The following is a 14,249-nucleotide window of genomic DNA, read 5'->3' as shown; positions in this document are numbered from 1 at the left end:
TCCCACTGTAACTTTACTGTATAAAGAGCTAACATCTCCAAAATGTCAGGAGTAGTTAGTCATTGCAAGAAATGTTTGTGAACTAAAAATCAAGAATATGGGATACTGTTTGTCCGTGATTTAAACAGCCCAGCGCTGCTCCCGACGAAGGGAAAACCAATTCTGCAGGGGAGACCTACCTCGGCACTTGTGCAGGTGAAGCCAAAGGGCAGATATGCTTCACCATATTTTCTAGTCTTTGGCTTAGAATGAAGTTGGTTTGGAAACATGTTCAGCGATGCTTCATCTCCTGCTTTGCGTTTGTGTGGGCGCCCCATGCTAGCAGGGTCCAAGCATTGTTTTTGTTTTTTTCCCCTTTTCATACCACGCCTCCCTGCAATGGCTCTGCGGCCCCCCCTAGGGGGTGGGCCCCACACTTTGGGAAAAGGCAAACAGGATTGTTATTAACAAGCAGAGGCGTTGCAAGACAATTTCATAGAACAAAGTTTATTGGACAAAATAACTGAATATAGAGCTGCAGAAAAGAAAACAGCAAATTAAATGGCAGGACTTGCAATCCTTTAAATCCTTTAATTAAAACTCTTTATTAACCAACATTGCTTAAAAGAACAGGATTCCCTGCCACTATGCTCTAGTTAAAATAGCAGCTCATATTTCTTCATATTTTTTTTATCAGTGCAAATCTTCATTAGTAAACACTGTGGCCCCTTTTCTCAGATAGGACTGTTATTAAATAAATTATACATTCAGTATCTTTGCTAACATTCTGTGATTTCAAGCCTGCAATCAGGATTGTTTTTAATGCAGCGTTGCCTGGGGGCCTGAATGCCAGAATCATTCGGTCCAGTTTTTCAGCCTTGATCCTTCCCTGCATACTCTGAATCTTTGAATGGCCTATGAAGATGATGGAATCCAGTTTCCTGTTCTCCTATATACTACATTACTTTCTAAAAAATATATTTTAGCTGTACAGTACTTGAACCCAAGTTGAACAGAAAGCATGCTTTGGACAGACAGTTTGTGATGTATTCACAATAAATAGAATCAGGCTGCTGTTCCACCAGGAAGTAGGTTTAGCTTACAACTCTGAGTTTGTTTACCCTGATGGTAAATGCTACAGGGCTGTGTGGGTGTATACCAGCAGTTAGAGCTGGGCGATATGAGATTTTTTCATATCACGATATGTTTTTTTCATTTCAGGCGATAACGATATCTATCACGATATAAGCCAAATAACTATATTTGTAAGATTTAAATGTGCCGTTGCTCACAAATAAAATGTGAAATAATCAGCAGCTTGTTTTTATTTAAATATTTATTTCCCATAATAAGTTCAACAGGGTAGATGTACTTAAGGAACATGAGACTTTTCCAGATAAATAAAGGCAAATATTGCAAACTACACAAAAGGCAGCCGCTAAAGCGTTTAAGTTTCAAAATAGAACAAACGAAACAGACTACTAAATTGTCAATTCCACTTAGAAACAAAATATTAATTCTAAAAATAAATCTTAGTTTGTTTTACAGAAGAACAGACAAAACTGACTAACTTTTGTCAATATCAAATAAACTGAGAACTAAAAGGAAATTCTCAATCTGTCCTTGTTGTATAGCTTAGCTTTTCAAACAGTTTTAACAGTTACTTTAGTCTGACAAAAGCCGAATGACGCATTAGCGCTTCCAGTCAGAGACTGAGGCTACGTCCACACGTACACGGGTATTTTTGAAAACGGAGATTTTCCGTTTTCGTTTTAAAAAATAATCCCGTCCACACATAAAGGCAGAAATGAAGGAAAACGCTGCTATGAACATGCCAAAGCAGCAGGTGGCGCTAGATTCCTCACCATGCAGAAATGTTGGCCAATCAGAAGTCTAGAAGCCTCGGTGGGAAAAAGTAAACAAAGCTGGGGCATAGAAGCAGAACCGAGTCGTATGTGTGGAGGGACAGTAACTGTGTGTATATGTAAGCATTTAAACACTGCAGAGAGTAGAATTAACAGTATTGTAGAAATTCATTTCACCGAAACAATAACGTGGCGCACAGTGTGACGCATGCACCAGTTTATTGTATTTCCAGACTTGCTTTCGGCACAATTTACAGTGAACGCTACTCTGTTTTTTGTCAGACTTGAAATAGCCGAAATACCTTCACACTACGGAACTTCTATGGCTCTTCCGTTCGACAATCTCTCCGGCATTGGAACCATCATCTGTTTTCTCTTCGGTAACCTTCGGTCACGCTCGGTTGATTTTTCTAGTCGGCACACTCATTTCCTCCATTATGCGCTGGCTCCATTACCCGCTGGCTGCTTCCCAAACAAACACACGTGCGGCTTGGCACTTGTGCGACGTGACGCTGCGGCTGTGATTGGTTCGGCTCTGCGCTACTTGATTTGGATTGGCTGACCTTTTTTTTTTTTTTAGAGGACAAGAGCGGCGAGGTCTATCGCGATAGCTTGATTTCTCTATCGAGTAAAAGTTATATCGCGATACATATCGTTATCATTCTATCGCCCAGCTCTACCAGCAGTGCTGCTTTCTTTTCCTGTGCTCTCTCTCCAGGAGTTGCTCATTGCTACTGCTTGTTTTCCCACTCTACAGTTGGTCTTAATCATGATACACATTATAAAGGCTAATCGATTGTGAGGTTATGGTTGGTTGTCTGTTTGCTGCTTTCTTCCACCACTTTCTAGCTTGTGAGACCCAGCACAAATAATGGAGAGCCCCAGTGGTGTGTTTTAAGTTTATTATTTTGGAAGCAGAGTGGAGATTTGCTGCTGCAGTATTCTTCTAAACAATAGGTGTCACCACAAAGTTTTTTCTACAAATTCTACAAAGTTGTCAAACACCTCTGTTTGTCTGTCTGTATATCTCTGAGCTTCTGTGCAAGATTATCAACCCCAAAACCCTACACGATCATAAACTCTTGCCTAGAAACTCGGCTGTGGGGTGCAATGCACCTAGTTATAAAAATCAAGACATGCATGACCGGCCAACGTGCCACAAAAACTGAGTCTCACAACACATGATTTGATGTGAAAATCCTCACACACCTGCTACATAAGCGACCCAGTGAGCATACAAATGGCCTAGGAGTTTGGAAAAGCTGCAGCAGAGTACTGCTTGAAAAAAAATTCCAACATTTCTGAATGTTGTTGTTCAGCATGAGGTTAGTAGTGGTCCTGCTGCTGTCTACGTATTGTGCAGATCACATGAACAATAGTAGCAGTATATATGGCAGAAACCATCAAGCCAAGTATCAGTTGGTAAAAGAAATCCTCCATCCCTCCATCCTTCTTCCCTTCATCCTTCTTCCCTTCATCCTCTGTGTGTCCTCCTGTCTGACCTGCAGGTGAGAAACAGGTGTGAGGTGTCAGCTGTCAGGTAGGTGATGAGTGAAGAACAGAACAGAATCCATTTCCTCTTCAAACTGCTGTCAGACATTATCTACTGCACTCTGATCACATCACTCAGACCAGCTGCTTTCTACAAAGTCTCATCAACAACATCTTTAGAAACAAACATCAACAACCAGGAAGCAGCTTCACCTCTGATCACACACACACTCAACTCTACTCACTCACCTGGAGGATCAACATGAAGGTAGATGATGCTGATGGGGTCACACGAGGTTGTTCCTGCCATGATGATGCAACACATGTATGTCCCATTATCAGAAGTAGTCACATTCTTCAGAATCAAAGACACGTCTCCATCCTTCATCTGTCTGTCCTGCAGATCCACCCGGTTCTTAAAAGATTGATGCTGGTCATCTGAGAGAAACTGCCCATCCCGGTACAAAAGCACATATTTTTCTCCCAAATCAGCTCTGCTCCACTCTACAATAACAATGGTGTTGGTGTTAGGAGCTCGACATGGCAGAGTGGCATTCTTCTGTCCAGACTCAGCTGTCATGTTTCTCTGGTCTGAAAGAGGAAACAACACAGAGCAGAGAGGTTAAAAGTACAAATGTTCACATATATAGCAGCTAATCTGAGTGAGGATCAACCAATAACATTGATAAAAATGATCAGATCCCCCCTTATTATCATTGGCAGAAAAATCTTGTAGAATTCGAACATTTTTTAAACAAAAATGTTAGATAGTGAGCTATGTGCCTTCATGAGAATGACAAACCAGCTAGTAAAGCTCACACCACAGTTTTCAGAAAGAGAAAACCTTCACTCACTCAGCTTCTTTAAGACTATCTCTTGAAGAAGATGGAAGGTGATAAAGAGGATGCATTTCCCTACTTTAAGGAAGAGCAAACCGACAGCTGACTTGCATGTGTAAGATTCAAAGGAGGACACCAAAGTGTTAGCAGGTCAGAAATATGATCTTGTGGAGATAAAAGTCCTGAGCTCACATGGACCTGTGGGAGACTTAGTAGAGTTGTAAATAGGCATGCATAAGGTTTTAAGAGCAGTAGGTCACAATTCTCAGGGGGTAATGTGTCAGTCTCTACTGCTACCTACAGGTTAAGGCATGTGATCATGATCCCACAGTGTGCATGAAGCAGCACATTATGCAAGAGCAGGTGTTATCACATGGGCCAGTGAGAGGGGAGTGACCACAAATGCGCCAACAAGCTTCAGCGTGCAAACAAGCTCATGTTACCTCCACCTGGGGAACATGTATGGGTGACAGGGACTGTACTAAGGCAACATCCAGCACCTTGTTTACCTTGAATAAACATCAGTTGCTCCCCCTCTTGGCTCTGATTTTTTAAAACAAAGATACAAAAAACATACAGATACAAACAAAGACATGAATGCAGAAATGAACATTGATGTAAAACAAATTAACTAATAACTCTATTATTTGTAGCTGCAGAACTTTAAAGCTACTCTGGCTGAAAAACAGACTAAAGACACAAGCCCATTTCAACAAAGCTGGGAAGCTGTGGAAAATATAAATAAAAAGAATGTAATAATTTATAATTAAACCCCTATGTTTTTCATAACAGAAGCAAGAAAGCATATAAAACTGGTTAAACTGAGACTTTTTACCATTTAGAGATCTTAGAGATTCTCACACATACAGATGGGCAGAGGTTCACTAGTCTTCAAAAGAACTGCATCTACAAATTGTGGAAAAGGGACTAAAGAATAGAGGAACCATCCAGCTTCATTTCAGGTCTCAGTTCAAAAGCCTGAGGGTATGGGGGTGTATTAATGCCTTTAGAATTGGCAATCTCCACATCTGTAAAGTCATCACCAATGCTGCATGGTATATACAGGTTTTAGAGCAACACATGCTCCAGAGGACATAATTTTGAGGAAAAACCTTGCAAGACAATGCTAGACTGTATCTATAGCAAAAGATTGACATTGTAGTAAAAGCCATGTGGGTGATGAACTGACCTGCCAGCAGGCCAGATGTTTCACCAGTTGACATTGTTTAGCACACCATTAAACAGCAAATATGACAAAGGAGACCTGGGGAAGAACAGGACAACATCCCTCCCCAAAAAGTCCAGCAACTAGTCTCACCACTTCCCAGACATAAACTGTATATTAGATAAACTGTTATTAAAAGAAGCGGAAATGCTACACAGTGGTACATGTAACCCTGTCCCAATGTATGATATATATTGAGCCATCAAATCCAAAATAAGCAAATAATATTTCCTGGGTGTTTTTTCTTTTGTTTGTTTGTTTTTTTTTTGTTTTGTTTTTTTTTGGGGGGGGGGGGGGGGGGGGGGGGCTGGCTAACAATCATCGTTAATTTTTAGTTCCTTAATTTAAAAAATTGCATTAGTATCATTATTTACAGATTGGTGATGTTGATAGACTTATTCATCTTCATTATAAGACTTTTCTTTGGCTCCACATAGTTTGGCACCACAATCTGCACCAGATCAGTGAAAGCAGTCGTGAAACCACAGATACTGAACTAAACAAATATGACTGTGGAAACAGAAACTACACCAGGTTGTAAAGAAACAACAATACATATTCTGCTACAGGAGTTATACAACCACAAAAAGACAAACACTGAGACTGTTAAAGACAGCAAGCTGTGTTTGTAGCATCAGTGGGCCTGAGCTAGCTAGCTATTGTGTAACATTTGTGATTCAGGTATTTAGTAATTCAGCGTAATGCACAATGAACCAGTCTGTACAATAAAATGCAAAGAAAATTTTTTTCAATGAGCCTGGTTGACTTTTAATCTTCCTGGGAGTTTGTGTCCTCAGGTTTATTTCGACACATTGTCAAACAAAACTAGAAGCTTGTTTTTATTTTTCAGATACTTCAAAAGTAAATATTTAACTAAAACCTACTAAATGTATTTTCTTTCCTTCATTTTCACGGTACAATTCTGAGCTGAAAACTCCCTGAAAGCAGCGTGGCTCTCTCCTCTTGAGATCATTTGACTGTATGCTCTCTCTAAACACCTCTGTGCTTCGGAAGCTCGACATCACAAACAGCAGCTGCGGTCTTTTAGAATTTAAGTTAAACAGTAAACTTATTAATATCATAAGTCAGTTTGGTATGGAATGGCGCATTCTGAAACAGTTTTTTAATGCCTAAAATACCCAGAGTGCCACACGAACACCATACAGATCAGAGACTAAATACCCCAAGAGACAACCGATGACAATAGTACAGTGTATTCACATATTATAAAAGTTGTTTATCTGTCTGACTTGGGGCTCTGTATGATGCCCTGAAAGCCCAGCGGTGTGTTGTTTCAAACATCCAACCTCCTAATAACGACTGATTTTAGTTTAGGTAGTCGATCTCTGAGTTTTTCCTTTACGGATAACGAAAGTAGAAACCCACCGACTTAAACCCACGGTCATTTATACGTGTGTGCGTATAAATGACCGTGGGTTTACCTACGGTCGAACCCTACTTTAAACTTTAAACAAACTTACCCGCAGAGGACGATGTCATCTGCATGATAAAAAGCAGCACTGATAGTAGAAATATTCCAGCCATTTTCGCTTGGTTAAAACTAAAAATTAAATTAAAAATCTGGCGAAACTAAACTAAAATGATCGGTTTCGCTAATAACAGTAAATAATTTGATTCAATTTAAAGCGATAGGCGAAACTAAAAGAACGGCTACGTTTAATCGTTTCGCTTACAACTTTATGGTCAGGTAAAAGTTACATAAAAATGCAGAAATTATTGCACAGGCGTGGTTTATAAAACCTTTGTTTTCCAGAACATTCTGGCGTCTTCTGGTATTTTCTGGTTGTGAGGTAGAATGTAGAAGTCTTCACCTGAAGTCCGATGTTACCGATGTTGGCACTTCCGCGTTCCTTACAGAATACAAACAGACAACAGTTGCCGTCTCATAAAGAATCCATGCACGACTTGAAAACACCCTGCTGCTACATTTTTATGATTGAAAAAAATATTGAGGTTTTTTGAAACACGTTTGAGGCAATTGTACTGGAATTGTATCAAAACAATGCAAGTTTCAAAACGACAACAAACATCTCCACGCTGACATCTACTGGCAAATTTATGCCATCGTCACATCTGGCAGGTCTGTTCTCTAAAACAGTGACGCACCCAGGCATTACGCAATTTCGAACAAGTCTGTTTATCATACCAAACTATGAATAATTATGAGCAAAACACCTGTTGATCAAATAAAGTCTACTGAGTAAAAATAAAATATATGTGTGTTCATTGGGATATTGAGACTGAGTAGGCTTCATTGGGTTGGGTAAGTCTAGACGTGTTTGGTTAACTTTTAAGCCAGGGGTGTCAAACTCAAATACACAGTGGGCCAAAATTCAAAATGGAACAAAGTCGCAGGCTAACACTAATATTTATTGAAAAAAAAAATCTTCTTTCAGATATAAGAATGAATCTTTTCTTATGGACTCAAATAAGTTTTGCTGAAAAACTGAATATGGAACAAGCAAAGCTTAATACTAAACAATATATATATATTAGCTGTATAATACCAGTAGGCCAGCTCTAATAGTAATTTGGTATGGCTTCGCGGGCCAAATGTAATGAGGCTGCGGGCCAAATTTGGCCCGCGGGCCAGAGTTTGACACCTATGTTTTAAGCTTTCTGGGAGTTAGAGTCTTCAGGGGTGTCTTACGCTCTATCTGCTCTGTCAAACAAAGCTTTAAGCTGTCTGTTGGCCTATTAGCCAGGGTCCACCTTGCCATGTCCGCCTCCACCCTGTCCTGTTTAAATGGTTGTTTAGCACCATGTCCTTTCTCCTGATACCAACATGTAGAGCTACCCAAATAATATTAAATACCTTCTCCTTATTTACCAGGAAAGAATACTGCGTAAGAGTTCATTGAGTAAATCTGTTCAACTGGTCAAATGTTTAACCTATTAAGTTAAATTAAGTTATGTAAACTAGTGAGCACTGAACCTTTTCTATCCTCTGAGTTCCCTGTTTGTGGGACGGTCATTAATATCACTGCAATTTCTCTGTGTGAACTGCCAAATGATCTGCAACTCTTTTGATTCTGTTATTCAGTAATGCAAATGATGTTTTAACATGACCATACATCTATCATGTCTGTTGATCCATCTGTGTAAATGTCCATTTAAGTTTTTAATTTAATATGCAAAGACATTTTTGCTCTTTTTACTTTCTGCCCCTTGAAGTTTCATAGCTGACTGATTGTTCATGGAGGAGCAGGTAGATCCATTTAAACACTGAAGATTCTTTTCCCACAGCCTAATAACAGAGAAGTGGAAATGACCTCAGTTTGTAAAAAGATCAAAGCAAAAATAATTAACTGAAGAGTTATTCGTGGTGTGTGTGCTGTGTTACAGTAGCTGCATTTCCAGCAAAGCAGAAGAGACTTAGCAACAGATTAAAATCAAGTGTAACAACATTTATATTTCTCTCCATTCACAAAACTAACACATTCTAATTCGAGTCAGAATGCACTCGTGTAACGTTACAACTGGGTTTATTCACGAGTTATTTAGAAATACATTCAAAAGAGACTCACATATAAAACGTATTCCCCAGGCAGGAAACTAAAAGAATAAGTGAAGAAACACATATAAAAATAACATTAAGCACAACACAGCTCCATAACCCATTACTCTCATTTCATAGTAGACCTATGGTTAGGGCTGTAATATACACTGAATAGGTGAATATATTTAATATGAAGAGCCAGCAGCCAAAACTATTTTGAGAACAACACCAGAAAAGTTAATGTGCAGCAACTGAGCACCAGCAAGTTGCTGGTTACATGGTAGCTTTAGGTCCTTCAAATTATTTTCAGTATCACATTTAATGACATGTAATTTTCTTTTTTTTCCCCCCCTTTCTTTCCCACCTGTCTTATCCAGCAGTGTAGCAATCACAATTATTGTCTGTAGGACCAGAAAAATGACCAACAGATTTACTCTCCCAAGTGGATCATTACAGCGCTCACTATACTGGTCCACTTGATTCTCACAGCTTATTAGATTTTTATTAGGATTTATTTATTTTCACTTATTACAATCAGAGCAGACAGGGCTGGGGACAAGAAAGAGGAAAAAAGGAAAGAGAAGTTAAGAAAGAAGTTAACACAAGGAGAGGGGAAATAGAGGAGAAGAGGAATAGAGAGAAAAGACACTGCAAGTCTGCTTCAACACCTGCTGAAAACAACACAATAGAGAAACCACAGCAACAACCAACATATGCAAAAGTAACAGTAAATAATAAACATAAAATGTTACTGAGCAGCATACAGTATCAATAATGCATCATATGTTTAGAGGCAGTGGCCAACCAAAATAGTGTGCATTTGTGAGCACCTCTTTATACACTAGTGTGGGTGAGTGTGCTTGTGTTCACAAGGTTTCTTCATGTAACTATTTAAGTTAGTTACATGAAGGCGATCGGGTGATCGTGGCTCAAGAGTTGGGAGTTTGCCTTGTAATCGGAAGGTTGCTGGTTAGAGCCCCGGTTTGGACGGTCTCGGTCGTTGTGTCCTTGGGCAAGACACTTCACCCGTTGCCTACTGGTGGTGGTCAGAGGGCCCGGTGGCGCCAGTGTCCGGCAGCCTCGTCTCTGTCAGTGCGCCCCAGGGTGGCTGTGGCTACACTGTAGCTTGCCATCACCAGTGTGTGGATGTGTGTGTGAATGGGTGGATGACTGGATATGTAAAGCGCTTTGGGGTCCTTAGGAACTAGTAAAGCGCTATACAAATTACAGGCCATTTACCATTTAATAGTGGGTGTAGGGAGCCATAGCCCTGCCCCCAGGACTTAAAGCTGGCATGGAGGAGATCCAGGCCCCACCGAGAGCCCAATGAGGACCACCGCAGGGACAATCACACCCCCCACCTAGAAAAGAGCCCAAAGGCTCAGCCAGGAACTGGCTGCGCCAGAGCAGACCAAGTGCTGGAACCAGGTAAAGGTCAGTGTCATCATCTATCGTCTTCTTTGTGCATTTGTAGAGCTAATCTCTACTATTATTTTTTCTGTTTTTGTTTCTGTTCTAAGACTGTGTACAGCAAACAAACTGCAGAGGGTAAATCTACAGTGAACCCGAGATGCCAACTAAAACAGCAAATAGAAGGAAAAAAACCACTGCAAAAGCACACAAAACACACTGTAAGTTAAATAAAACACAATAGAGGTAGAATAAACCCAAATCTCATAAAACACAACTGAAGTATTCTTGGAATGACAATAACCTAACAAAGTAGCTGTGCAAGTAACAGAAACCAAAACACATGAATTACTGTTACGTGTTTGAAAGAAGAGGATGGTTCCCGGGTGCTGTGATGGAGAAAATGATGCAGGGTAATGTGTGCTGTAATCGCTGCTAAACCTTCCTCTTGTGTTAGCTTTCTGTTATCATCTCTTATGTTAACGTGCCAGCTATTAAATCAGCTATAAAATACACTAAAAACAATAAGCTATCATCCAATTTGTTTCTCATCTCATGGTTACCTTGTTAGGCTTCTTATCTATGAAAATTTTGGTTTTAATACTTTTGGTGTGGGCCTCTGGGTCTTTTTTGTCACTTTACCCCTCGATTTCAATTTAAAAAAATGGTAAAATTAACCTCAAGAGAATCATATTAATAAATAAAAGGTTTTTGTGTTACCCAACTAATACTGAGGGGTATAGGACACATCTCTTAAATAAATTTGTTTGATTGATTTTTTTCATTTTAAGATTAATAACTAAAATGATATCTATGGTGATGTCATTACATCAAGAAAAGGCAAAAAAAAGTATTTTTATAATTTATTTTTTTGTTTTCAGCGGTAGATCTTTAATATAATCTGGAAAAAGTCCACTCCTCCTTTGTTTTGGTTATAGTCATCGGTAATTGTGGGCTTTTTGTCACTTCCTGATGATACAGCTGTGTCTTTGTGAAGTTTCCTCTTGAAAAGTCCGAGGTCATATCCGGTAAGTGTCACAACTAATACTGTGACCCTACAGTCCAGTGGTCATATCGAGGACCACACATTTTCATTGGTTCTTCTCAGGGATGCCACTCGTAGCTTTGCCTGTGTAAATCTGTAGATTCCAGGCATAGTTGGTTTTTGCATCACAGGCATCCCAGATTTTTATGGTGTATTTCCCTGGCTTACTGGGTGTGTATTGCCGGAAGGGACATTTTCCTCGAAAAGCAACGAGACGTTCATCCACTGTCACCTCTGGTCCTGGGATGAACATCAGCGGAAGGAGCTGCACCCATCTCTCCTAGACATCCCTGATTGGAGCAAGCTTGTTAGATCTCGCTCTGGCCTCTCTGTCGTTAAATCCGAGGACTCTTGATATCATTTGAAATGTGTGAAGTGACATTGTTCTCTGGAAAATATTCCTGCTTAACGATGGGTCCCATAGACTATCAGTGGCCTCATTGCAGCATCTGTACACTCAGCAAGAAGAAGAACACCAATGAAAGCATCCAGGTATTCCTCATAACTATCTTTCTACATGGACTTTTTTTTCCTTTAAGGTTCATCATAGTAATGATGATCCTTTTTAGTGACAATGGCATAAATAGCTCAAAACATGTCTTCATGTCACTGACTCTGGTCAGAGTAAACCTTGTATTCCAGGGGTCATTTTGATGACATTTGCAGCAGCTGCCCTGCCATGTACATCATGAGATCTTACCAGTTTTGGACTTGAATCTTTCAGCAGGAGCAGCTTCAGCACCAGCGACCTCCTCCTCTGATCAGATGGGTCTGTGTCTTCCTCCTTAGAAACCTGCCCATCGGAATCGCTATGCTGCTCTGTGTCCTCTCCTTCATTTTCAGCAAAAATAGGATCTAGAACTTGGCTCACTGTAAATCTTCTTCTCATTTTTGTATGCTGCAAAATGTAAATGTGCACTCTGGAAGTCAAATGGTTACTCAAATGAGTGAATTCACATCACATGCCTTGACATGCCCGCCTTTGTTAGTTTTGTTTTCATGCAGGTATACTAACCCTAACCACGCAAAATAAGAAAGCTCATATGATTAGGAGAGGAGCTGGCTGTCAGCGTGTCAGCTGACAGTGCACTTATGATTTCAGTTTTGGCTCTAATTATTGCTTTGTACACATAATATTATAACTGGATCCAAACTGACCCTAACAACACAAATGTCATAATTTCAACTAGAGCATTTTATAATTTAGTGAAAAGATTTTGTTTTTGTTTTATTTTGTAGAAATATAAGTTCCTGACAAAGTCAAAAAGCCTTGATACAATAAACAAATGTGATTTTTTTTATGCATTTAAAATTTAAAATGTGTCGGTGCTGACCCTAACACAAGAGGAAGGTAAAGAAGTCTGAGCAGCTTTGCAGAATTAAACTGTTGTCGTATAAAAGCATCTGCTGTGCTGTAACACCCAACTTCACCAGTAGATGGCAGAAGACATTAAAGTCCAATCGTTCATTTCAAGCTTCAGTCAGAGGAGGATATCTGAGCTGGTCCAGGAGACGTGATCAGGAAAGAAGTGCAGTCTAAGTCACATGTTCATGAGTCTTTAGTTTATCAGACACTAAATACAATAAATAATCTCCGTTTTTATCTTAAACTATATATTTTGACACTGAATGTTTCCCAGTGAAAGGAACAATACATTAAAAATCAGTCAGTCAAACAATATTTATTACTGACAGCACCAGGTTTATTCACTTCTATACTTACATAATATCATGAACCATAATTGTAAAATGTAAGTTTCATAATTTTCTACATTTTTGGCTTAAAAAACAAAAAACAACCGTCTTCAGTCTCAAATACAAACATCTTGTAGTGAAGCTTTTGTGTGCAGTTTAATCACTGAAAGATTTTTCTGCTGTTTTTAGTCTGAAGTTGCAGTTTCATTATTTTCATTATTTTCTTTGCTTTCAGCACTGAGGAGAGGAATGTATCGGTTAGCCACAACTAAACAATAACAACTCAGATTTTCTACCTGATACTTTAGTGAAACCCACAGAACCACATGTGAAACGCACATGACAACAAGGGTTTATTCAACAAACACAGAACATACAAATAACAGTAAAGTTATTGAGGACATAAATAAATTACATATTTATTTCACCAGAGCTGAATTTGCAAGAAAAGTCATTGTCACTTTTAAAAAAGTCAAATTAAAGCAGGATGTTATTTTTTTCTGATTTAGTGAGAAAGAAAAAGAAACATAAAGATCAGTGTTGACGTCCTCTGGTCTAAAGTGTTTGGGGGACCAGTTAGAGACCAGCAGCTGGACGTCAGTTGGACTGGTGGACTGAAGAGCAGACATCACGCACTTTTTTAAGATCTGAACACGAACACACAGTTTAAAATAATCATTCTGTATGTCATACTAGGCCTTTGTGCAGCACCTCAGCTCACCCTCTCTGTGAAACAAACAGTTTTAGCCCCTCCCCCTCTAAGACACCTTTCCTCTGATTGGCTCTCCCTCTCCAACACAAGGTTTGAACAGCATTTGAGAGGAGCTCCTGTGGCTAATATGATAATATCAGCCATCTTCTCTTTCTGACATCATAAAACTGCAAGAGTGTAAAACTTTGAACAAACTGAGTGTTTAGGGCAGTCTGCAGCCAGTGTATGGCTCACAGCAATTACTTGGACATACACTGACCTCGATATTTTATTGGGCGTTAGGTTCTATAAGATGATTAACATACGATTGGGCCTGATTATTAAAGACTGTATGTGAGGAGGATTTTGATTTCAGGCCAAGGTAATGCCATCCAGAGTAAGAATCTGGTTAGATAACATATTTCTACGATTTTTTGGGCAGGACAAAACCCTCTGTTTTTAAATCTGAATTAAAAAAACACATGTCAG

General features: G+C 39.4%; 1 protein-coding gene across 1 annotated transcript; it reads right to left on the bottom strand.

Annotated features, from left to right (window-relative positions):
• Positions 1 to 3,170: 3,170 nt before the first annotated feature.
• Positions 3,171 to 7,178, bottom strand: LOC146673392 (uncharacterized). The gene is made up of 4 exons (XM_085402032.1): positions 7,161 to 7,178; positions 4,684 to 4,717; positions 3,585 to 3,926; positions 3,171 to 3,346 (listed from the first exon to the last, which is right to left on the bottom strand). The coding sequence occupies exons 1-4, from the start codon at positions 7,176 to 7,178 to the stop codon at positions 3,171 to 3,173; spliced, it is 570 nt and encodes a 189-aa protein (XP_085258158.1).
• Between the last annotated feature and the right edge of the window lie 7,071 nt (positions 7,179 to 14,249).

Source organism: Rhamphochromis longiceps, linkage group LG3, assembly GCF_057381845.1.
Source record: "Rhamphochromis longiceps isolate RC_006_pf linkage group LG3, R_longiceps_female_GT1.1, whole genome shotgun sequence".
Lineage (NCBI taxonomy): Eukaryota > Metazoa > Chordata > Actinopteri > Cichliformes > Cichlidae > Rhamphochromis > Rhamphochromis longiceps.
The sequence above is the reverse complement of the archived record's forward strand: the minus strand, read 5'-3'. Positions and strand labels throughout refer to the sequence as shown.

Excerpts from the sequence above, each read along its gene's own strand:
- LOC146673392 (XM_085402032.1), bottom strand. Across the intron at positions 3,927-4,683 it reads GCAACTGATGTTTATTCAAG|ACCAGAGAAACATGACAGCT; the intron begins GTAAACAAGGTG and ends TTCCTCTTTCAG. Across the intron at positions 3,347-3,584 it reads CCTTCATGTTGATCCTCCAG|GTCAGACAGGAGGACACACA; the intron begins GTGAGTGAGTAG and ends TCTCACCTGCAG.